Below are 24,665 nucleotides of genomic sequence, written 5' to 3' on the forward strand. Positions count from 1 at the left end.
GTAAATTTAAAACAAACTCATTTTAGAAAAGTCTCAATTTTTAAATGAGAATTTCCTAGTGGCTTAGCCATGCCTTTGCACAAAAAGCTATGATATTTTTTAGCAGAAGTCTTTTCAGTTTTATATATTGTAGACCTTAGTGCTTTGCTCTCTGTTGTAGTTATTTTACCATGTCCAAAAATAGTCATTCAAAACACATCAGTATAAAAGAAGCTGTAATGAATGTGTTAATATTTGTTCAACACACACAGGCTGTGTATACACTGGCATGAATTTCCGGAAATGCTTAAAACAGAATAGTTTTCGTTATAAGTATTTCCGGAAAAGGAGCGTCTACATTGGCAGGCTGCTTTTCCGGAAAAGCCCTTTTACCGGAAAAGCGTCTGTGGCCAATGTAGACATGCATTTCCGGAAAAGAGCCCTGAGCGTCATTTTCGCGATCGGGGCTTTTTTCCGGAAAAGACTACTGGGCTGTCTACACTGGCCCTTTTCCGGAACAGTGTTCTGGAATAAGGACTTATGCCCGAGCGGGAGCAGAATAGTTTTTCCGGAATAGTGGCTGATTTTGTACAGTAGAGCATCGTTGCTTTTCCGGAAATTCAAGGGCCAGTGTAGACAGCTCGCAGCTTATTCTGGAAAATCAGCTGATTTTCCGGAATAAGTGGCCCAGTGTAGACACAGCCACAATGTGTAAATACACCACTCATTTCTATAATCATCAGCAGACTTTTTGAGGCTGTTTTGGTTTTGTTTATAGTTTGACAGATTCGAAGCTCCATCACTTTCAATGGAAAGAAAAAGGAGATAGGGTGTGACTTAACAGCAAAGATTTCTGTGAGTGGTTGACAACTAACCTCTACTTTGGGTTAATCCTACCAGATGGTCACTATAAATCAAGCATGGCACAGAGAGCATTCAAGTAACACTAGTAAGCAATCTCCTGACAGTGGATGAAGCTTATTATATCAGAAGCAACACCAGGAGCCTAATTCACCACTTCTTTATACTTTGTATAGTCCTTTTCACCTGTACAAAATTAATGTAAAGCCCCTTCATTCAAATCTGGTAATGTTTTATATGCTGCCCAGTTGTAAATAATTACTCATGATTCAGAACAGTGTAGAATAAGAAAATCAGGACAGAATCAAGCCTCAGCTGGCCCTCTGATATTGTTAAACCAATTCCTTCTCTTAGGGTATGTCTACACTACCCCGCTAGTTCGAACTAGCGGGGTAATGTAGGCATACCGCACTTGCAAATGAAGCCCGGGATTTGAATTTCCCGGGTTTCATTTGCATAAGCCGGCCGGCGCCATTTTTAAATGCCGGCTTGTTCGAACCCCGTGCCGCGCGGCTAGCAAGCCATTCCGAACTATCTGTACACCTCGTTCCACGAGGAACGAGGTGTACAGATAGTTCGGAATGGCTTGCTAGTTTGAACTATCTAGCCCGTGCCGCGTGTAGCCGCGCGGCCCGGGGTTCGAACAAGCCGGCATTTAAAAATGGCGCCGGCCGGCTTATACAAATGAAGCCCGGGAAATTCAAATCCCGGGCTTCATTTGCAAGTGCGGTATGCCTACATTACCACCCTAGTTCGAACTAGGGTGGTAGTGTAGACATACCCTTAGATATTATTGACTGTGAGTTGAGGACTGTCTATGAACTCTAGCAGGAATAGAAACTATAGTAGATATTGGGTCTGTCTCCCAGAGCCTCTTGGAGTTTAGTATCCTGTTCCAGTATAGGTTGTAGTTTACTGATAATGTGTTGGACGGATTTAAGTTGGGGGCTGCAGGTGATGACAAGTGGTATTCTATTGTTGGTTTTCTTGGTTCTGTCTTGAAGTAGATGGTTTCTGGGTATTCGTCTGGCTCTTTCAATTTGTTTTTTTTATTTCTCCGGGTGGGTAATTGAGGTTTATAAATGCTTGGTAGAGGTCCGGAAGTTTCTGGTCTCTGTCAATAAGATTAGAGCAGATGTGGTTGTATCGAAGGCTTGGCTATAGACGATGGATCGTATGGTGTATTCTGAATGGGAGCTGGAGGCATGTCCTATAGACAACCACTTAACCTCAAGATGATTCTTACCAACAACCACATGACATACCACACTAATACAAACCCTGGAACTTTCCCTTCAAACAAACCCCGTTCCCAGCTTTGTCCACATATTCACTCTGCTGATACCATTACTGGACCTAACCAATTGAGTTATAAGACCAAGAACACATATTCCTGCTCATCCAGAAATATAATTTATGCTATCGTGTGCCGACAGTGTCCGTCTGCTATGTACATTGGACAAATGTCTCAGACACTTCACCAAAGAATCAATGCACACAAAACAGATATTAGACAGGATCACAAAGAAAAAACAGTTTCTTGCCATTTCAACTGGAAAGGGCATTGTCTCAATGACTTGATTACTTGCATCCTGCTTCAAAGACATTTTAACACCAGTCTTGAAAGAGAATCCTCTGAACTGTCATTCATACTTCAATTTGACACTTTATGCCGAGGTCTCAACAAAGATGCTAATTATCTTACCTATTATAAATATAGCTTCCCCAATTATCACCTCTACTATCAGTAGCTCACAGACATTTACCTCCCCCCTCTGTTCTAAAATTTGATTTGTCCTTTTCATATGTGTTCACTTTTTTTGACTGTATCCTTTTGGTATACATGGTCATGCCAATTTTCTTCCACAGTTTGATCTGAGGAAGTGGGTCTGACCGACGAAAGCTCATCACCCAATAAACCATCTTGTTAGTCTTTAAAGTGCTACATAGTTCTGTTTTTTGTTTCAGCTAGACTAGACTAACACGGCTACATTTCTATTACTAGCAGGAGTAGGTGTGGCTGAATTTCACTGGATTTGTGCTTCAATTTGGGAACTCAGACACACATCTTTGGAGAGTAATTGGTTATCTCCTTGCTGGGCTTCATATGCATGTTGAAGAAGAGGAGGGACAAAATTAAAATGCACATGAAAGCCCTGGCTAAAAATTACTCTGTCATCCAAACAATTCAGTCCTTTCAAAGTCCCTGCTAAGTATTCAGATAAAGCACAGATGTTGGAAATCATGAAGAAGTAAGGTGCTATGGAAAGGATTATTCCTTTCAATTGAAAACACCCAACATTTTTGGTAGAATGTCACAATTCTAGGGGTACTGATAGAGCCACCAATGCTGTGGAATTATCCTATAGCAGCAATGGCAAAGAGGGTTTTTTGCCCCATTTTCATGTGGTCCTGAGGCTATGTCAACACTATAGCATATGTTGGTTTAACTTATGTCAGTCAAAGTTGTGAGCAAGTTATCATAGAATCATAGAATAATAGGACTGGAAGGGACCTCAAGAGGTCATCGAGTCCAGCCCCCCGCCCTCAAGGCAGGACCAAGCTCTGTCTACACCATCCCTGACAGATGTCTATCTAACCTGTTCTTAAATATCTCCAGAGAGGGAGATTCCACCACCTCCCTTGGCAATTTATTCCAATATTTGACCACCCTGACAGTTAGGAATTTTTTCCTAATGTCCAATCTAAACCTCCCCTGCTGCACTTTAAGCCCATTGCTTCTTGTTCTATCCTCAGAGGCCAAGAGGAACAAATTTTCTCCCTTCTCCTTGTGACACCCTTTTAGATATTTGAAAACTGCTATCATGTCCCCCCTTAATCTTCTTTTTTCCAAACTAAACAAGCCCAGTTCATGAAGCCTGGCTTCACAGGTCATGTTCTCTAAACCTTTAATCATTCTTGTCGCTCTTCTCTGTACCCTTTCCAATTTCTCCACATCTTTCTTGAAATGTGGCGCCCAGAACTGGACACAGTACTCCAGCTGAGGCCTAACTAGTGCAGAGTAGAGCGGCAGAATGACTTCACGAGTTTTGCTTACAACACACCTGTTGATACAACCTAGAATCATATTTGCTTTTTTTGCAACAGCATCACAAATATGATTCCCCAATTATCACCTCTACTATCATTAGCTCACAGACATTTACCTCCCCCCTCTGTTCTAAAATTTGATTTGTCCCTTTCATATGTTACAGGAATGCAAGTGCTTGTCACACTGATGTAGCCACTCAAAGCTGACAGAAGAGAGCTTACCCACCGGCTTAACTACTCCAGCCCCTGCAAGAAGCAGAAGCTATATTAGAGAGGTTACAGTGGCACAGTTTCTCACAGATGGGAATTTGTCATGATCCATGCCACCTTCATCTTGAGCCTTGCTGAATGGAACACTAAGTCAAAGAGAAACCGTGGCAGATCCAGTCATCACTGCTGAGTAGACCATTAAATGTCCAGTTGGTGGTGCTGCAGGGGTAAGGCAGGTTAGTCCCTACCTCTCCTGGCTCTGTCACTGAAGCAGCTGGCAGGTCCAGCTCTTACGCACAATGGCCAGTGAACCCCCACCCCGAGCCCCAGCTTTGCACTCTCATTGGACAGGAACCAAACGGGAATGTGGCTGTCTGTTGATTAATGGCTGTATCTGGCATCTGCACTGGCTGCTTACTAGTTTCTGAGTGGTGATGCAGGTGCTGCTTTTGATCTACAAAGACTTTCCAAATGACAAATCATCTCCCCGTGCCACTTTTGCTTCCTGCGGCATCAGCACAAAGCACTTGTACTGGCGCATCCTTAGTATAAGAGTGAAGGCTGCTAAAAAGGCCTTTTCCACAAGCAGCCTTCAACCCTGGGAATTTACTCCTCCAGGCTAGGTTTGAAATTGACAAAATCATCTGACCTTCAGGTTCATCTCTTTACCTGGGCTTTGGAGGAAGGAAGGGACACAATAAGGGTTGCTGTTGGTGGGTAAGGCAGATTACTTCAAGGGTTTGATTTTATCTCTGGATGGTTATTTTTCTATTCTCTGTTCTGGAATGAGGAGAAGGAACACTGAACTATTTTTATATAATTCTGTTATGTCAAAATCATATTAAACATTTCACTATAGCTCGTCCAAGATCGTCACTTAAAAATAAACTTATTCCACAACTAACTAACTAACCAACCAAATAAATAAGATTTATCCTGCTTCTCATCTAATATGTTGCTGCAGCACATCCTTCATTCTATGGTACTTTATCTTTAGTATTATTTTTATACTCTCTATTAATATGATAGAGAACAACAGTTTTAATTTTGTGTTGTGTGTGTATGTGATCAAGTCCATATCTTATTGCATATAATGCCAAATGTAAAGCAAAAAATAAACTTTCAGGAACAAAGTGTTGGCACATGGGTGTCTAAGGAAATATTGAAGAGGCTTGAAACATTCTCTGAATTATCATAGACATTGGGTGAAGTTTTGTAAACCATCTAAGGTAAGTAGGAAACTAAACCTTACCCTTCTTTGAAAATCCCAGCAGTAAATTTGATTATAATGCAGATATTTTTGCAATGTTGTCCTCAGTTCTTCAATAGCAATATAGCACATGGCCCCTTGCCTGGACAATATTCATGTTCAGGTTTTGTTTTGTATCTGGGCAGGAGTTTAGCTATTTGCCTTCTTTTACATTATTGTGGCATTATGCACGCCTAATAGGTCAAAATATCTATCGTGTTATACCCATCATCATTTTTATTCCATGAAAACTTAAATTAGTTCATAATCACAACATGTGGAACTCATGATTTCTGTCCTAACTAGTAGGGTACATTTTAAACATATGATTGCAGACTAAGGAATAAGCATATGGTCATTCAGCAGACCAATGGTTTGAAAAATTCCTTTTCAGATGGCTCAGAGCAAATTAAGACTGTAAGTTAAAAATAATTAAGGGTATTCATGCCCGTCATGGTTGATATGAGCAATGAAGGATAACACAATCCAGTGAGTGAACACAACATCAGATTAGATATATAGATAGATTACACAGAGAGGATTTCTGTGGCAAACCTAGCCATAATATCTTGGAAGGCAAAGTACTTGTGTGGTGGTGATAATGCAGTTTAGTGCCATACGAAATATATACTGCATTTTTTTTAACCTGGAAGATATACAATTTGGATGAAAGCACAGAATTTTGGAAAAATGCAAATGAATAAATGATGGGGGAAAGACGCTGTAAACAGGGAGGTTCAAATGAAAGTGGAAACCTCAACAATCCAAAAATGTAGAAAAGACTCAGACTTAAAATACACACACAGAGAGAGAGAGAGAGACTTGGTGAAACTCAGTCATTCCCAACAGGAAAAGCCAGGACAATAGAGATGGAACAGGATCACAGAGTGGTCAGGGAACTACACTGATGATCGGGAAAGCTGGAATCTGGAATCTTATAAAATTGAGCTTTCCCTCTGGGAGTAAGAAGTAGAAGGTTACTGAAAGCTATTGTTATATTTTATTTTATTTATATTGGTTAAATACAGTTTTGATAGTTTTTTTCCAAACATAGAAGTTGGAAAGATAGTCAACTGGTGGGATTTTGTAGAGAACCCCATGTTCCTCTAAACCAGTGGTTTTCAAAATGTGATTTGAGGATTACTAATGGCCCATGACCATTTTGCAGGAGGGCTGCCGATTGGGGACTCAGCCCTCCCCCAGAAGCGGGAAGCAGCTTGTGTAAGGTTAGTGCACCAGAGCTGGCTCTCCACTGTGGTGGATGAGAGGAGCCCTGAGCCTTGTGAGCCAGATCCTGCTTGTGGGGGCGGAAGTGACCCTGCACATTACTGCTCCTCCTCCCCCAAGCTGGAGGAAAAGCAGTGCAGGAAACCTCTCACCTGGACGCTTACCCCATTCTCCTGGAATCCCAGCCAATGGGAGCAGCAGGAGGCAATGCCTGGTAAGTCAGGTAAGCCACCGACATCACTCTCATGCCCAGACCCTGCACTCCCATTGCCCCTACATACTTCCCCTCCGACTGAGACCCCACACACCCACCCTGCTTCTTTATCCTCTCTTCTGATCAGACCCCTCACCTTCAGCCTGCTCCTTCACACAACCTTATGGCCAGACTCCACCCACTCCAAGCCTGCTCACACATCGTCCCTCTGGCCCAGACCTTGCACCTCTCCCCCTGCATCAATTTTGTCATCATGGATGGTTGGCTGGTGATCTGTGGATTTACATTTAGTGGGGTGAGCCCTGGGCCAAAAAGTTTGATAACCAGTGCTCTAAACAGACTTATAAGCAACCATGTTTACCCAATATTATGGGCAAGTGTCCTGAAAGGAAGCTTAGAAGGATAAATGGCTGTTTTAGAACCCAAAACAGTTTTGAATGAGATTTATGCCAAGAAAGGGACAGGACATAATGAAATAAGAGAATTTGGAAATACAGATAATGAGACAAAATTATTAAGACTTTGTATTTATGCACGACAAATAGTCTAGGAGCACCTTAAAGACTAACAAACCATGTAAATGATATCATGAGCTTTTGTGGGCACGACCCACTTCTTCAGATGATCAAGTGGGTTGTGCCCACGAAAGCTCATGATACCGTCTACATGTTTTGTTAATCTTTAAGATGCTACTAGACTGTTTGTTTTTTAATTTTTTCCTGCTACCGACTAACTCAGCTACCCCTCTGAAATTATTTATGCACAGATATTCTATGCACTTATTCCCAGTTAGTCAGCCAGACTTTATGTGGACACAGAATACCATTATGTCATCCCCAAAAGATCACGAAATACACCAAACTACAACTTTATGTTTTCTTTTCTTAAAATACAACAAAATTTGCTTTGGTGAAGATTTTTTTCTGCAAACTGGAGAAAAAAGCACCAAAAGTGAACAAAGACCTAATACAGGTTGTACCTCTCTGGTCTGGCACCCTCAGGACCTGACTTCTCCCAGATGATGGAATTTGCCGGAACAGAGAAGGTCCCCTGCTACTGGCTCCCCATACTATTTTCCCTACCCTCTGCTGGCCCCAGCCCAGCCAACTCCCCTGCTAGGCTGATATGTTGCTGTGGCCCTGGCAGCATGAACTGCCCTGACCCCAGCAAGGGTGCCATTTTGGGCATGTAGTGGGGTCAGCAGCCACGTTCTCCAGGAAGTGGCTTGGCTTTTCATCCCATTCCCCAACGCTAAGGGAGTGAGGGGAAAGTGCTTTCATTCTGTGCATTCCTGTCACACTGGGCTGGTGAGCTCCCTCCACTAGCCAGGTGTGAGCGGAATGCATGGAATGCAAGAACTTTCCCCTCACTCCCTTAGCGTCGGGGAATGGGATGAAAAGCCAAGCCACTTCCTGGAGTACGTGGCTGCTGACCCCACTACATGCCCAAAATGGTGCCCTTGCTGGGGTCAGGGCAATCCATTGCAGCCAGGCCCACAGCAGCTTATCAGCCTACACACCCAAAATGGTGCCCTTGAGTCTCAGCCCTGCTATCAGGGCTGCCACATCTTCTGCCCTGGCCCAGCTATCGGGGCTGCTGTGGCTTCTGTGTCTCTGGCCCCATCCCCACTACCACAGTGGTCATGACTGCCACATCCATGGCCCTGCTACTGGAGCTGCCGCAGCTCCTGCTGCACTTCCAGGGCTCCAGCGCTGGTGCCAGCTGTGCTGGGCTCTGAACCACCAACCATCTTGCCCTGGGGCTCCCAGCTAGGACTCCCCGGTTCAGGAACAACCGTGGTCCTGCTGGACCATGGATGTTGCTGGATGAGGGAGTCCCAGTGTTGAGAGATCAAACCTGTCATATAATTAACAAAAGCTGGGGAACTCAACATTGAAACCGAATCATCAATCAACCTACGTGACTGTTGGTTTTAAGTACTGTGGAATTTACATGACTGAGGACAAATGCCAGTGAAAGGTTAGACTGAAAAGGTTGCAGCAACACCCAAATTCTAGATGCTTACTGGAACTGGTTAGGTCAAAAAAGTAGAACTGGCAATGTCAAGATAATAGACTTTTTTCCCTGAGGTTCACAAATTTTAAGCTTCCAAATGACCAAGAAATAGCACACAACCAGGCTCTCTTTTGATACACTGACACTCCCACTTTGAGCCCTTGAAGATAGTATTTACTCAAGGCCACCAATATTCTACTCTTATAGCTCTAAACTCTGCAGCACCGCTATATAAATATCTAATTTTTGGACCATTACTTTAAGGCTTTGTGTTTGTTTTGTGCTTATATGTATGTATAGGTACACAATGAATAGTGGTATATTTCCTTGAAATGTTTCCAAGATTGGAGGTGAGGACTATGTAAACAACAAATATTTATAACTCATCATATGGACAATATAATAAGAAAGAAAGAAAGAAAGAAAGAAAGAAAGAAAGAAAGAAAGAAAGAAAGAAAGAAAGAAAGAAAGAAAGAAAGAAAGAAAGAAAGAAAGAAAGAAAGAAAGAAAGAAAGAAAGAAATTAATTGAAAGAGAAATTAAAATTTCCAGTCATTTATATCATAAACACTATCAGTTTCATATGCATATACCAGGAGTGGGGAACCTGCAGGCCAGTCCACCACTTCCCACAATTCCCATTGGCTGGGAATGTTGAACCACACCCACAGGGAACTGCAGGGCTCTGTGCCTGCAGACGCTCAGCAAACAAATCATCTTACAGCCCACCAGCAGCTAACCCTGAGGAAGCGCATGTAGCCTGTGGGCCAGAAGTTCCCCATCCCTGGCATATACATTAGCCATTTCCATGAACCAGCTTTTTATACCTTTCCACAATTTTTGTGCCGCAGAAAAGAGTTACCCAATCAGAAAAATGGTTTTGCTATGACATATATTCCTGAAAAATGATTCAGAAAACATACCTGAAGTGTGCATAGCCTTTTCTAATTATGTATATTTTCCATCTATCCTAATGCTAGATATCTCTGGACACAATTACATCTCCAAAGATGTCATTATCCAGTAATCCACATTTAAATACATATGAGGGAGCCTATGGATTTTATGAAGGATTTTATACTGCAGTAACTTTTAATGAAAAGCATAAGCTATACTAATGGAAGTCCTTCAATATTGCATTGATATTAGAAGAAAGAAAAGATCCTAGTCATGCGTAATATATGAAATAATTTTAAACAGACCTAATTTGCTGAATTGACTTAATTTTAAACATATTAATTATGCATACATCATGAAAACCTTTCATCTTAGTCTTAAAACTCAAAGCTTGTAACACAAATGTAGTACCACCTGTAACATAAGTAGGAAATGGCAGTGCATAGGCCAATTTAAGTGACAGTAACTGAAATGAATAAGGAAAATATCAATTTTTAACCAATTTGTTGAAACCTTGAAACTATCATTTTGCAGTCTTTCTTGGATGCTGTAAACTGATAGCAGGATCTAAAATAGTCTCCATTGTGCGTGCATGCACATCTTTGTAAAGAATGTATATTTGTGTGCACACAAGTGTGCACACACTTGTCTGTGCACAAACACATAGTATGCATACATACGTATATTACAGGTGAGCCCATAATTTACATTATCTAGCTCTAACCTATTATTACACTATTTTATGTTGTTTATATCTGTTCCAAATTATAGTGGTTTGGGCTGAAATTTTCCATGCCCAGTGAGTGTAGTGTAGTTTAGTTTAGTTTAGTTTCAGCTAAAATAGTTCAGCTATTTCTGAGAATGAAGTTAGGGAAAAATATACAATTGAAAATATGTATACAGCCATTTAAGAAAACTTTGGGCCTCCATGGTTTGAAGTACAGATTTCACATCTAGCAGGTGGTCTCCCCCCCCCCCCCCCGCCCTATGTATCTCTTCTTGCTTCCATGACAATTCTCCCCAAATTTGACTAAAATCACACGACTTCAAAAAAGTTCAGTTTGTACATCATCAGTAAAGAATTGTTGATGACCACAACATTTTCTGGAGATTCTGGACACACTGAATCTTCTCCATTCAAAGTAAAACAGAAAGAGAAATCAACTAAACTTATATGTGTGAGAGTATAAGTATATCTCTGTGTGTTTATGTATTTATTTATGCAGAGGAAATGTCTCCAGGTATCAAACAATATTGAGTCAAATTATTTGCTTAGAGATAACTGTTATTCTGGTTATTTCTCCAAAAGTGCCAGGTACATTCAGGCTCCTGCCAAAAGGTTAGACTTTTTATTATGTTATTCATTGCCCTAATATGCATAACATTTTATTTCCAAATTCAGTAACAGAGATGTTTACATCACTGAAACAGATTAATCTGAGCACAAATAGATTCAGTAGGTGTTGAAGTACACAGGATTTGCATAAGCTGCACAGATGAGTGCAAAGCTTTTATGAATTTCTATTTGGGGGCAACAGAATTGCACTATGCAAGTTACCTAGTTCCCTTTGTCAATCATTCCCTTTGAATTAACACTTCTGGATGGTGTCTTTATTTAGCTTCTGCACAGATGAGATTCAGTCTCTTCACTATCCTTTGCTTTCCACATTTAACAGAATCATAGAATACCATGAAAAGTCATGAAGTCCAGTCCCCTGCCCTCACGGCAGGATCAAGTACTATCTAGATCATACCTGAAAGATGTCTGTCCAACCTGCTCTTAAATATCTCCAGCGATGGAGATTCCATAGCATCCCAAAGCAATTTATTCCAGTGTTCAATCATCCTGACAGTTAGGAAGTTTTTCCTAATGTCTAACCTAAATCTCCTTAGCTGCAATTTGGGCCCATTGCTTCTTGTCTTGTCCTCAGAGGCCAAGGAGAACAATTTTTTTCCCTCTTCCTTATAACATCCTTTTAGATACTTGAAAACCACTATCATGTCCCCTCTCAGTCTTCTCTTTTCTAAACTAAGCAAGCCTAGTTCTTTCAGTCTTCCTTCATAGGTCATGTTTTCTAGATCTTTATTCATTTTTGTTGCTCTTCTATAGACCTTCTCCAATTTCTCCACATCTTTCTTGAAATTTGGTACCCAGAACTAGAAACAATACTCCAGCTGAGGCCTAATCAGTGCAGAGTAGAGTGGAAAAATGACTTCCCGTGTCTTGCTCGCAATATTCCTGTTAATACATCAGAGAATCATGTTTGCTTTCTTTGCAACAGTGTCACACTGTTGACTCATATTTAGCTTGTGATCCATTATGATCCCTAGATCCTTTTCTGTAGTACTTCTTCCCAGATAGATGCTTCCCATTCTGTATGTGTGAAACTGATTGTTCTTTCCTAAGTGGAGTACTTTGCAATTGTCCTCATTAAACTTCATCCTATTTACCTTAGACCAATTTTCCAATTGAATTATAACCCTATCCTCCAAAGCAGTTGCAACCTTCCCAGCTTGGTGCCACCTGCAAAATTAATAAGCATACTCTCTATGCTAATATCTAAATAATTGATGAAGACATTGAACAGAATCGGTCCCAAAACAGACCATTGCAGAACTCCACTTGTTATGCCCTTCCAGCATGACTGTGAATCATTAATAACTACTCTCTGAGAATGATTATCCAACCAATTTTGCATCCACCTTTAGCAGCCCCATCTACATTGTATTTCCATAGTTTATTGATAAGAATATCCTGCAAGACCATATCAAATGCCTTACTAAAGTCTAGGTATACCACTTTCAAACATTTGTGTGTGTGGAGAGAGGCTGACCTTTAAGTCATTAGCTATGCTTGTTTGTGTTAACACCAGTGAGACTTTATAGTACATACATATAGCTTTTAATGAAAACCCAGTTTCTTTTCATCTTCCCATTCCTCTAAAATACTGCCCAAACCTGTAGTGAAGAAAATAATGCAATTCAATATTTTCCTCAAAGAACATGGATTCTACTAATAAACATGAGGTGATTTACTTGGCCACAAATGATGAAAACCAGGATTTATAGGGACGCACATGTTTGTACAACCATATTGATAATTACAAGTACTAATAATCTTTCAAACACTGTTGTAGGAAGAGTGTGGCAATTTGTCACTGATTGCTGGAGGAGATTCTGAAAAATAAAGGAATTCTAAGCACACAGCTAACTCCTGAATGTAAATGGATCCATTTAGTGGCAATCATATTTCAGGCTATGCCCATCAAAGTGTTACTAAACAATTTACAATTTGAGAGTATTTATCTAGAACAGAAGAGATTTATTTATACTTGTATTGCTGTACATAGTAGATTTGAGGCTCTTTACTATAGAAATTATCTTTCTGAAAACAAATGAACTGGAGAGAGACCATCACTTTTGTTAGAGGGTAAAATTTAACCACTATTAGTACATTAGAAATGAAAATTTTTTCAGTGTGGCTAATTTAGGAACTCTATAAAGAAGCAATAATGGGTGGAATGGCATATTTTCCACTATCCATCTTTATCGAGCCAGCATATAGCATCTTCGGTCTTCCCAAGAATACAATGCAAAGACTGATCAATACCGTCATGCCCAGTAGCACCTTTATGAGCTATAATATTGAACTGGAAGAGTGCATTTGACAAGTTGGAAATACGGAGGCAATTAAAACCAAATGAGGTAACCTGTAAAGGTGCTAACAGGCTAGAAGTAAAGCGTTAATTAGATCAACAAACTGACAAACGTTAGCTGCTAAAAGAATATATTATTCTTCAATGATGTATGTGTAAGTTTTCTGTAACTCTTTTGTTACTCACCAGTACAAAAATGAATTTGATTATAATAAAATGTCATGTATACTGTGACACGGCAAGTTGTAGAAGGAATTAAATGTACTGTGATGAGATTAAAAACATATCTGATCCTGGGTACTAAGCCATAGAATAAAACCAAATGGATTTCTTTAGTAGAGTTCCATTCTAAATGATACTTCCTCCCTAGCCCAGGATCTACATGTTCAAAATACTTAGCCATTATTAAAGAAAGAAAGAAAAGCGTGAGGAACGTATTGTTCAAATGCAGCAATCAAACCCTCTTCAGGACAGCTCTTTTATGATCACAGTGTTATGATCTCTTATCCATTGACATATGTTCAACCAGAGTAAGACAGAGTTCAAAGGTGCAGAAAACTAGCTTTTCTTCTCAGTAATTCTAAGAACTTCTAGCCAACAGGAAACAGGTACACACTTGGATGTGAAATTCTGATTCCGTTTGAGTCAATGGAATTTTTCCATTGACTTCAACGAGAGACAGGATTTCATAACAGAACTTTAATTTAACTCATCTCATATGTCTCAGAATTCATTAATTCTCTAGTACCTGGATTAAAATTTGGTGCAAATCACATTTTAATACTCTAACTATTTACTAGGCTGCTTCCCATCCTTCCCCTATCAACCCCACTGCAGGTATGGGAGTTTTGGAGTTTGTGGCACTTCTTCCTTGTTATTTTGTTGTTGTTGTTGTTTTAAGTTAAGAATTGTGAGATTCTTGGATATCTGGATGGGGTTTGGCAAATCTGAAACTCTGAAAATTGAGACCTGTACAGTTAAATCCTGGACTGTAAGGGACATGCTGTGATAGGGATGGTTCCTAGAGCCTAGACTCCAGATGAAGCCTGAATGTCTACACTGCTATTTTAGAGCCCAAAGCCTGAGCCTCGGTCAATTGACAGGAGGCAGCCATAGATGCAGGACCACCGACTGGGGATAGGAACGGGGCGTCTGTCCTGAAGTCCAGTGATTTATAAGGGCTCAGGGCTCCTGACCACTGATGCTGCTACCTTGGTTGCTGCAGTGGCTAGAGATCCAGGCCTTTTAAATTGCTGCCAGGGTAGCACTGAAGGGCTGTTGGGGGGAGGCTTCACACCCTCTGCCCAATGTCCCACCCCTTCAGCATGGCCCAGAGTCTTCTCCCCCCCAGGGTCCAATAAATCTGTCTGACCTGCATGTGTTTTTTAATGCAGTATAGCCATACTGTAAGAGACACATTCTTAGTAATAATGAAAAAATTATAATGGCAAACACCATCAAACGCCCAGTGAAAACTCCTAATTCTCTCAGGGAGTGATGAGTTTATACCTCCTCCTCCCCCAAGCACTTCACTGTCCAGATATTTAAGTGGTGGTTACAAAGATCAGCTGTGTTTGACCAACACTGTGCAGTCAATCATAGAATTACAGGACTGGAAGTGACCTTGAGAGATCTTCTAATCCATTTCCCTGAATAGCAGAAAGAGGGCCTGAGACTTAAGGCCTTGTAGTAGAGGCTTAAGGCCTGGGCTAAAGGAGTCAAAAGTTTGCTTCTACAGAAAGAAAAGCTAAGTAGTGAGCAAGAGGCAAGCCTTGCTGATAGGAATGGGTGTTTCTGCAGTATCAGCCCTGTTCTTGCCGATTCTAAGTAGTATTAGACACAAGAATATTCATGGAAACACACTGCAGAAGAGTGGTAGAAGAACATTTCTATACCAATCAGATTCTCCCAAAATAATAGGAACACGCTGTTCCTTCTCAAGGATAAGGTCTGGATGGATAGAAATGTTTTGATCAAAGCAATATGGACAAAGCAATGTGTGATATCCTAAAATTTTAGGGGGTGGCATCCTGATACGTCAGGAGCAATGTGTAACTTATTTGCATTGGTGAATAAAGGTGTATCTCAGAGGCAGTGTCTTTGGCCAGCCAAGAGGGCAGTGAAAAGTCCTGCCACTGACTGAGCTGCATCCATTGTCATGGGCATACATGTGGTAGTATCCTTGAAGAGTCTGCCAGATGCCTTTATCATGCTTCACCAACAATACACTTGGCTAGGTACATTAATATCTTAATGGATTTTATGGTCATTGGGTATCTCACGCAAGGTTTGCTGTGCCAGTTGTCTGAGCAGAGCAGGTTCAGCGTTTGGGGAGAACACATAAAGCGAAAACTCTAACCACTCCCTGTACTCATAGCAGGACTAAGTTTTATCTAGAACATCCCTGACGTGTGTATGTAACCTTCTCTTAAAAATCTCCAATGACAGAAATTCCACAACCTCCTTAGGAAATTTATTCCAGTGTTTAAATACCATGACAGTTAAGAAGTTTTTCCTAATGTCCTCCAAAGTCAACAACATTTTTTCTCCCTTATGCTTGTAACATTTAGTGTATTTGAAAACTGTTAGTATGACTCCAGTTAATCTTCTCTTCTCCTGACTATACAAATCCAATAATTTCATTCCTCCCCCCCATACATCTTTATAGAAATTTAATCTTTTCTATTGCTCTTCTTTCGACTTTCTCCAGTTTTTCCATTTATTTCCTGAAATGTGGCACCCAGTACTAGCACAGTGCTCTAGTTGAGGCCTAATCAGTGCAGAATAGAACAGAATTATTTCTCATATATTGTTTTCCAACACTTCTGCAGATACACCCCACATGTTCACTTTTTTTTTTAATGCAAAATTGTTCCACTGTTGGCTTTCATTTGTGATCCACTATGACTCCCAGATTCTTTTTTGTAGTGCTTTTTTGTAGAAAGTCATTTCCCACTTTACATGTGTGCAACTGATTGTTCCCTCCTAACTGATCCTTACTGAATTATGCATTTGATCCTTATTGAATTTCATCCATTTTACTTCAGATCTTTTCTCTAGCTGTCCAGGTCATTTTGGATTTTAATCTTGTCCTCTAAAGCACTTGAAACCCCTTCTGACTTGGTACCATATATAATCATCTGCATTTCTCATGCTTTCTAACTATACAGAATTCAACTTTCCTTACAGGAATTTATTGCAAAATAAATTAACCTTTAAATATTGTGTTAAAGGTTAATTTGTTTAAAACCAAAATTTAAAAAATTTAAAATGCCCCAAACATTTTTTTCCAGTTAACATGTTCCCTTTGGATGATTCCTAAAAATGACCATGACATAAGAACAGGCTCAACAACAGATAACCACACAATCAATAGTTAAATAAAAGAGATTGTTATTGAATCTGAAATTACAGTGCCTGAGGCTTAATGAAAAGCCTGATGATAACCTGCCTTTCTGGAGTTGATATGTCCCACTGTATAATGTACTTATAATGTGCAAAATGTCTGAGAATCTCTTATGGAAAAAATAAAAAAATGCTTTTAATAATATAATAAAATTAACATCTGGAAGAACTATTCGAAGAGTAACTGTGGCTTTTCTAAAATTTCTTGCTATTTTCCATCCTCTCCTCCTTTTTGGGGGGGAATGGCAAATAACCAATAGGAAAAATTTATCAACCCATACAGCATTCTATCAAGAAACATGTTGTTTTAACAATGGGCTTTCCTTGAATTTAAACTGTATACAAATCACAGCCACTAGTAACACACACTTGTGATACTCTGTGTACTGCAACTCATGCACTGACAACCCACCTATCCTATTTTACTGTACAGGTTGAACCTCTCTAATCTAGAACTCTCTGGACCCGAAACATCCATTGTCTGAAATTATTTTAGTTAGCTGGATATCCACTTTTCATAGCTATGTACAAGTTTCCCATGGTCCCATAAAGTTTGTTTACAGCCACCAGTCCTCACTCTCCCATGGTCTGGAAAATTCTCTGGTTCGGAACTGGTCAAGTCCTTAGGGTGCTGGACAAGAGAGGTTCAATCTGTAGCGTAATTCTGATTCATTGAATGTTAAACACATTCACAACACTTCTGATCCTTGCAATGATGCCCTTCTCTCTGCATTATTTCATACTATTCACAAGTGTCCTCTCAACATCAGCAAACTGAAATACAGACCTGTTTTCATATGATAAACATTGCCATGTAACAGTTTTATTGTCTAATTACATTAGTTGTAATGTGAGTAATTTGGCACCAACTGTAAGTCAAGATATTGCATTTGAATGGGTATGAAGCTGGCCAGATTTCTGAGTCTAAAATCTAGGATTAGGCATTTCAACCCTCAGAAGAAGAGAAAGGATAAATATTATATATCGAATATGTGTGAGGGAGGTCTCTATGGGGGTGGAGGAGATTTTAAAAATCTTCAAGGAACAGTGGGAAGCAGGATGTACTTGCAGGACCTTTTAGTGGGAGGCAGGCTGATATTCCTGTAATCAGAATTCTGCTTGACTACAGGGTGTATGTGGGAACCAGCATTTTTCAGTGACATATTGGTCAGTCCATTTAAAATTAGACATCTGCTCATTTTATCTTCACTTAGAGATCTATGAAATGCAGCCAGAACATTCACTAAACTGTGATTTATGTCCTTGGTAGTGCTGTTTTAGGTGTTAGAAAAACAATCACGCCATAACGATATTTGGTGATTAAACTACCCTTTCTCCCCCTGTGAAAAATTCATAATTAACGGCCAAGGTCTTCTGCATCAAAAAAGTTGCAAGATATTTTTTTCACTTGCTTTTTGTCAGATTCTGATGTCATAGACAACTATATAAATTCAGAATGACTCAAAAAGATATCAGAGACTGTAACAGAGCTCAGAATCTGGTACTGTGAATGTGCAGAACAAAGTAATATGCCTTTAAAGCAGTGCTCATATCCTAAAAAATGTAGTATGGGAACACACTTCCAGGGAGTGATAGCACCAGAACAGCATTACCTCTCTTCTGCCCCTCCTAACAAAAAGAGCCAGAACAGCATCCCAGCCCAATTCGAGACCTGCTTTTGCAAACATCACTGCTAGAAGTGTGAAATCAAAGATAATATGAAGATACATTGAAGCAGCCAGTCCTGAGAAAAATGCCCAGAGGATCCCAGACACTCCATAACACTGGCTTTGTAAGTAGATGATGACAAAAAGAAAAGCACACACAGAGCATTCAGAGGCCTCCCGAATATTATGCTTTAAGGCTTGCTCTGTTTATCTAACAGACAGGCCATGCAGATGTGCTTCAGAAGATTGAAAGAACTCCATAATGTAAGGAGAGAAGATTTACTATTTGGACTTTAACACATATTTTAGAGTTCTCAAAGTATCAAGGATAAAACTTCACCCCTCTAAAAAAATTGAATGCAATACTAAATTGTATTTTGTCCTCTTCAATATAACTGAGCATACATCACCCTTGCTGTACTGCTATGAAAATTTAACACCAAAATCTATTTTCTCATCCTTTATTGGGGGCGGGGGGGGGGGAGGGAAAAAACACATATTTTACTTATTCATAGCAATACTTATTCATTCACACACCCCTAAAACCAAACAAGTTAGCACATGTTCCCATTACTGAATTGTCTGGTGCCTTGTGCACAATAAAACAGACTTATGAGATAGGGTGGTGCCATTTTCCCAGTTTTACAGATGGGAAACTGAGGCCTAGAGAGCCTACAAGACTTCCCAAGGTCACACAGGAACACCGGGTCTCCTGAGTCCAAAGCCAGCCCTCACTCACTATAACATCCTTCCTCTCCCATTTTCTTCTTTTGCGAGTTGTAAGGCTGATATAAATAGAGAAATAGGTATACGTCCAGGAAGTCATCCACATAATAAACCTACGAGGCAAATTACATGATTGGGCAATTTCTCTTGGAACCTGTTAAAAAGCAGCCAGCAATATGGTCCCTTTGGCTAGAAAACTCATAGCCACTTTTGAAGGTAGAAAAGTTAACAAGTTCTAGAAAAGTTTCACAAAGGACGAGAAAACCAGTGATAATTCCTGGATGTATTTGGCCTGTTGGACACACGGCAGTTAGAACTGAAGTTGGTCTAGTAAATATATCTACTAATGAAACACACTCTACCCAAGCCCAAGGCCAGGGGAAAAGTTCTTTCTGTGGAAACTCTGAAAACAATTGTTGCAGAACGGCAAAGGCACCATTAATTTTTTATTTCAATTATAATAGGTTAGGATGAGTAGTTTATAGTATTTTGTTAATAAAATTGATATTTTGGCTGAAAAAATATCATAACTTGCAAATTAATATGGCAGTGTGCTTTAAATAAAACAGCAGCTTGAGAAATGCTCATAAAACACGTCATGTCCCATAATGAGTATGGAATTTAAGAGGAAGCACAATATTGTGCAAAGAATGACCATTCGTTCCTCACACTTCTTAATTTTTTTTTTTTTTTTTTTTGGTTAAGACATGGACTACATTAAAAATGAAGTGCAGAGAAAAGATATTAGATTAAATTACATTTCCAAATTACAGTATTTCCACCTGCTAAGTGTAAATACCTTTTATCACCATAGTATCTGAGCATTTTAAAGCAAAGAATGGCTTTAACCCTACCAACTCCCCTGTCAGGCACAGATGCGCTAGACCTCTTCTGCAGGTCAAGGGACAGGTGTTCTTTTTCTTTGTTTGTATTCGGACTGGCCTTTAGTTTATAATGAAAAATGTTAAGGTTCAGATGCCGCAAATGAATTAAATTTGCTTTTCAGAGGAAATACTAACCATATTCCTTCTTTCACATGGACAATGTCAAGAATAACAGGGAACATTTGATTGCCTTAGCTTTTAGCTACACTTCTTTATGAAAGGGCTGCCTCACTGCTAAGTGCATAAAAATAACCCCTGGGAAATGACAGCCACTCAAATAAATCCTCCCTCTCTCCCACACTCCATCCATTTCTTTTGCACCAAACTGGAGACACTTAGACCAATTTTCAATTCTGAAGATGAAATACCAGAGGTTTCCAGCATCTATGCATTACTGAGAAAAAGCCACTGTCCCAGTTAGTGGCTAGAGAGCTCTGATGAGCAAATAAACAAACAAACAAACAAACAAACAAACAAACAAACTCTACAGCCATTAGAACTACATATAACTCAGTAAAGCTAGGGTTCTAGGCAAGTACAAACTGCATATAGCACGAAAGAAGATATTATACAAAAACATTAAGGGCAGTCCCCTATTCTAGCTCCTTGTTGGTGACAAAAGTCAATCTAATAACAGCATGTCGATGAAAGTGAGCAAGTAAAGAGTAAACAGGACTCACATTGAGCTGCAGGTCATCGGTCCACTGGCCTATCAGGTGGTAGCCTGGAGTGGTGGTGTTTGTTGTGTGGAACTGAAAGATGTCATAGCGCCCCGGTGCATCACCATTTTTATTAAACATCACTGGAGTGCCAGCACTGCCTGAGGAAGGAAGCAAAACCAGCCAAAGCTTTACAAGGCTTGTTTTATTTATTTTGTCATGGCTAAAAGCTTTAGACTGGCATCAGAGCTCAGGCAGAGGCCATCCATCATCACAGCAGTTTAAACAGATGCTGTAGGACATATGCCATAATCCTATCCCTCTTTCTGTGATTAATAATCATGGCTCATACCCACTAGCTGAAAAGCAAAAGTAAAGCAAAACTACACGAGCCTTGCTTCATATCATGAAATATCAGATGGGCTTCCCTCCCTATTCTCCCCCCCTCCCCACTCCTGAGGGAGTTCTTTAGTGAACAGTAGTCCTGTGAATGGAGCCTCTAAATGATATTTTTCCCCCTGAAAATGTGCCATCTGCTTCTGAGAGATACTGCCATCAGAAGACAGCCCAGGTTTAGTGAATCTTGACTGGCATCCAGAAATAGCTTCCTCCTCCACAATATGTTCTTATTCCAGCAATCAGCACAGAACACAGGACACTCTAGGAAAACTATTCCTCTCCCTGTATGCTGCTTCATTTAAGCCTTGTCACCACTTACTGGAAGACTGATGCTGCAGAGATCGATCTCCTGGGGTTTGATTTAGTGGGACTAGTAAGGACCTGCTAAATCAAGCACTGATCACCTCCCTGTAGACTCAAGTACTCCACTGAGTCACAAGGAGTAAGGGAAGTCAATGGGAGAGTTTCTTCCATCGACCTCTAGCAGTGGGGATCCTGCGGAAATTTGAACTAAGGTATGTCGGCTCCAGCTACACTACTCACAGACTTAGATTCTAGGACATTGATATCTGCCATATGATAACTTATTCATGAACAATATAGCGCCTGATTCTGGCTGGTTTTTGTGATGCGTTCTAGGTAGAGAGATGTGAAGAAGGCAATGAAGTGATAGCAGCAGAGCTAAGCATCTCAGAACTACCTTGCCCAGATGTGTCAAGACCCTGAGTGTAATACATTTAACAATGCCTCAAGCTGCTAAAGTAGCTGAGTGCCTTCCCCAAGTATTGCTTGCCTGGATGTGTCATATGTGCAGAATATCCCAGAGGCTACGGCTACACTGTAGCCTTCTTCCGGAAAAGCTTATGCAAATGAAGCGTGACGTGGAATATCGCCGTGCTTCGTTTGCATAATTAATTAGCAGCTGCTTTTGTGCAAAAAGGAGCTCTGTAGATGGCTGAAAAAGTGAAGCAGAATGGCTCCTGCACAAGAGGAGGTTTGGGGGCAAAAAGGAGCTGTCTACATAGCTCCTTTTTGTACAAAAGCCTCTTGCACAAAAGCAGTTGATAATTAATTATGCAAATGAAGCATGGTGATATTCCATGCCATGCTTCATTTGCATAAGCTTTTTGTGAAGAAGGCTACAGTGTAGCTATAGCCAGAGTCTGGCCACACATGCCAAGCTGGTTCATGGGAACAATACTTTGGGAGCTTTTGATCAGAACTGGGTATTTAATGTAGCCTTTCCTTGGCTTGGACTTCCTATATATGCCTATGCTGCCTTTCTTCTATCCAGGTGCCTTTTAGCAGGTGGTAGTCCCCAACACCTAAACCTCATAGCACATCCAAACAAGACCGGTTAGAATAAGGGAGAAAAATAAACACAAATATGTTATATGACAGAGAGGCACTGAATTCTAATACATAATTATTACATTAGAGATGCTATTATGAAAAGAGGAATTCCAACTAGAGAATTTGCAGCTCAGTTAGCATTGTAAGGCTGTATGACTACTTTTTAAAATGAGTATTCAAAGAAATTGAATATTTTCAGATAGAGCTAAATGAAAAGGACCACAAGTGTTTCAAGATACATTAAAATAGATTTCTGTGAGGTACAGCAATATTGTGTCAAAATAGAAGATCATTAGTATATCTCTGTTGAAAAGAATCTTCTAGCTACATTGCTTGGGGGGAAGGGCATGAAAAATCTATTCAATTGTAGCACTGAACTTTAAGATTACGGTTTTCGTCATGATTCCTATTCTTCACTGAATTTCAGTGAGTGAAAGAAGGTTTGAAGGTGTGAATTTGCATAGTTTCCAAATTCTTTAACCTGGTAAATTATTTCATGTCTATATTGCAGTGTCTCTGAGAGCAGACACTGATTAAGTTCAAAGTCTGGTACAGAGAATCTTCCACAGAATCTCTTGTCTCTGACTCCTTATAGATACTAAGTAGATATCTAACTGCTGTTTTATGGATTTGTGCAGCCAGAATATCTGTATAGTGGGGAAAGATTTTTAAATGAATAAAGTGCTAATTCCTAGATTCCTTCTGAAAGTCAGCACAAATGGTAAATGGGATTTAGCTAATCAAGACTTTTAAAAGAGTTTATATGATTAGCCAAGCTACATGTTATTGCAGCTGACATAAAAGAACGCTATTCAGAGCACAAGTGTCCAATCTGGCTTGCTGTAATTCACATCAATATTAGTGGATTTATCCCTGTGTCCCAATCAAATAAATGACAGTGACACACACACAAAATGGGGTGTTTCTATATACTAGGAGTCAGATGTTGATGTGGTGTAAATTTAGGGTGATTGGATGTCCCAATTTCATTGGACAGTCTTGATCTTCAGGTCTTTGTCTTACAGAGGCGTCTATTTCATGCCTATCCCCATCCCAATTTTTCACATGTGCTATCTGGTTATCCTCTGTAAATGTAAACCACCTGAGGACCTGTTCCATAAATTAGGCAGTAATGCAGATCATAGATATTACTCCCAAACATACATCTTCATGCATAAAACGTCAAGTTTCCCCCTTCTAAAGAGATGTAGAATAAACTTGGTGTGTTCCTCTAACAGAGTCTAGATTAAAAAATTGCCCTATGAACATAGAGAGCCTTGTTATTTCATATCTACAGATTGCAGGTCGAACTTCTCTAGTCTGGCACCCTCGAGACCTGACCGGTTCTGAACCAGAACATTTTCCGGACTGCGGGAGATCAATATTGTCTAGCAGTGTTACCAATACCTCCACTGCTTGCAGGGCTGTTAGAGGACATTTAGGGGTAAATTAGAACTAAATAATAGCACAGAACAGAGAGAGCTAGGACTGGTAAACAAACTTTATGGGACTGTGGGAAACTTGTCCATGAAAAGTGGACATCTGGCTACAGGCAGTCCCCGGGTTACGTACAAGATAGGGACTGTAGGTTTGTTCTTAAGTTGAATCTGTATGTAAGTCAGAACTGGCGTCAGCCGCTGCTGAAACTGATCAGTTTCAATCGCTGCTGAATCTTGACACCAGTTCTGATTTACATACAGTTTCAACTTAAGAAACCCAGGCGTCCCCAAGTCAGCTGCTGCTGAAACTGATCAGCGGCTGATTCCAGGAAGCCTAGGTCAGAGCAACTCTGGCTCGGGCTTCCTGTAGTCAGCCGCTGGTCAGTTTCAGCAGCGGCTGACTTGGGGACGCCTGGGGCAGAGCAGCTCCCTGGTCTGCTGGTCGGGAGACGGGGAGCAAAGCCGCGGAGCACGCCCGCAGGGGACAGCTCAAGCGCACCCGGGCTGTTCCGCTGCGGGCGTGCTCCAAGGCTTTGCTCCCCATCTCCCTGCAGACTAGGGAGATGGGGAGCAGCTTTTCTCGCCCCGGAGGACGGGGGAGGCGGACCACGGCACATCTGGGCGTCCCGCTGCTCCCATCCTCCGGGGCGAGAAAAGCCCCGTTCATAACTGCGGATCCGATGTAAGGCGGATCCGCGTAACTCGGGGACTGCCTTAATTAAAATCATTCTGGACAATGTATGTTTCTGGACTAAAGAGTTTTGGACCTAGAGA

At 40.5% G+C, this 24,665-nt stretch overlaps 1 protein-coding gene across 2 annotated transcripts in view; it reads right to left on the reverse strand.

Annotated features, from left to right (window-relative positions):
• Positions 1–24,665, reverse strand: part of GRM7 (glutamate metabotropic receptor 7) — a 629,590-nt gene that overhangs the window by 194,769 nt on the left and 410,156 nt on the right. For both annotated transcript variants that reach the window (XM_075938705.2, XM_089781232.1), the window contains exon 7: positions 20,722–20,861. In XM_075938705.2, coding sequence (XP_075794820.1) covers positions 20,722–20,861 — 140 coding nt within the window. The remainder of the gene's footprint in view (positions 1–20,721; positions 20,862–24,665) is intronic.

This window comes from Pelodiscus sinensis, chromosome 11 (genome assembly GCF_052426305.1).
Source record: "Pelodiscus sinensis isolate ZL-2025 chromosome 11, ASM5242630v1, whole genome shotgun sequence".
Taxonomy (NCBI): Eukaryota; Metazoa; Chordata; order Testudines; family Trionychidae; genus Pelodiscus; species Pelodiscus sinensis.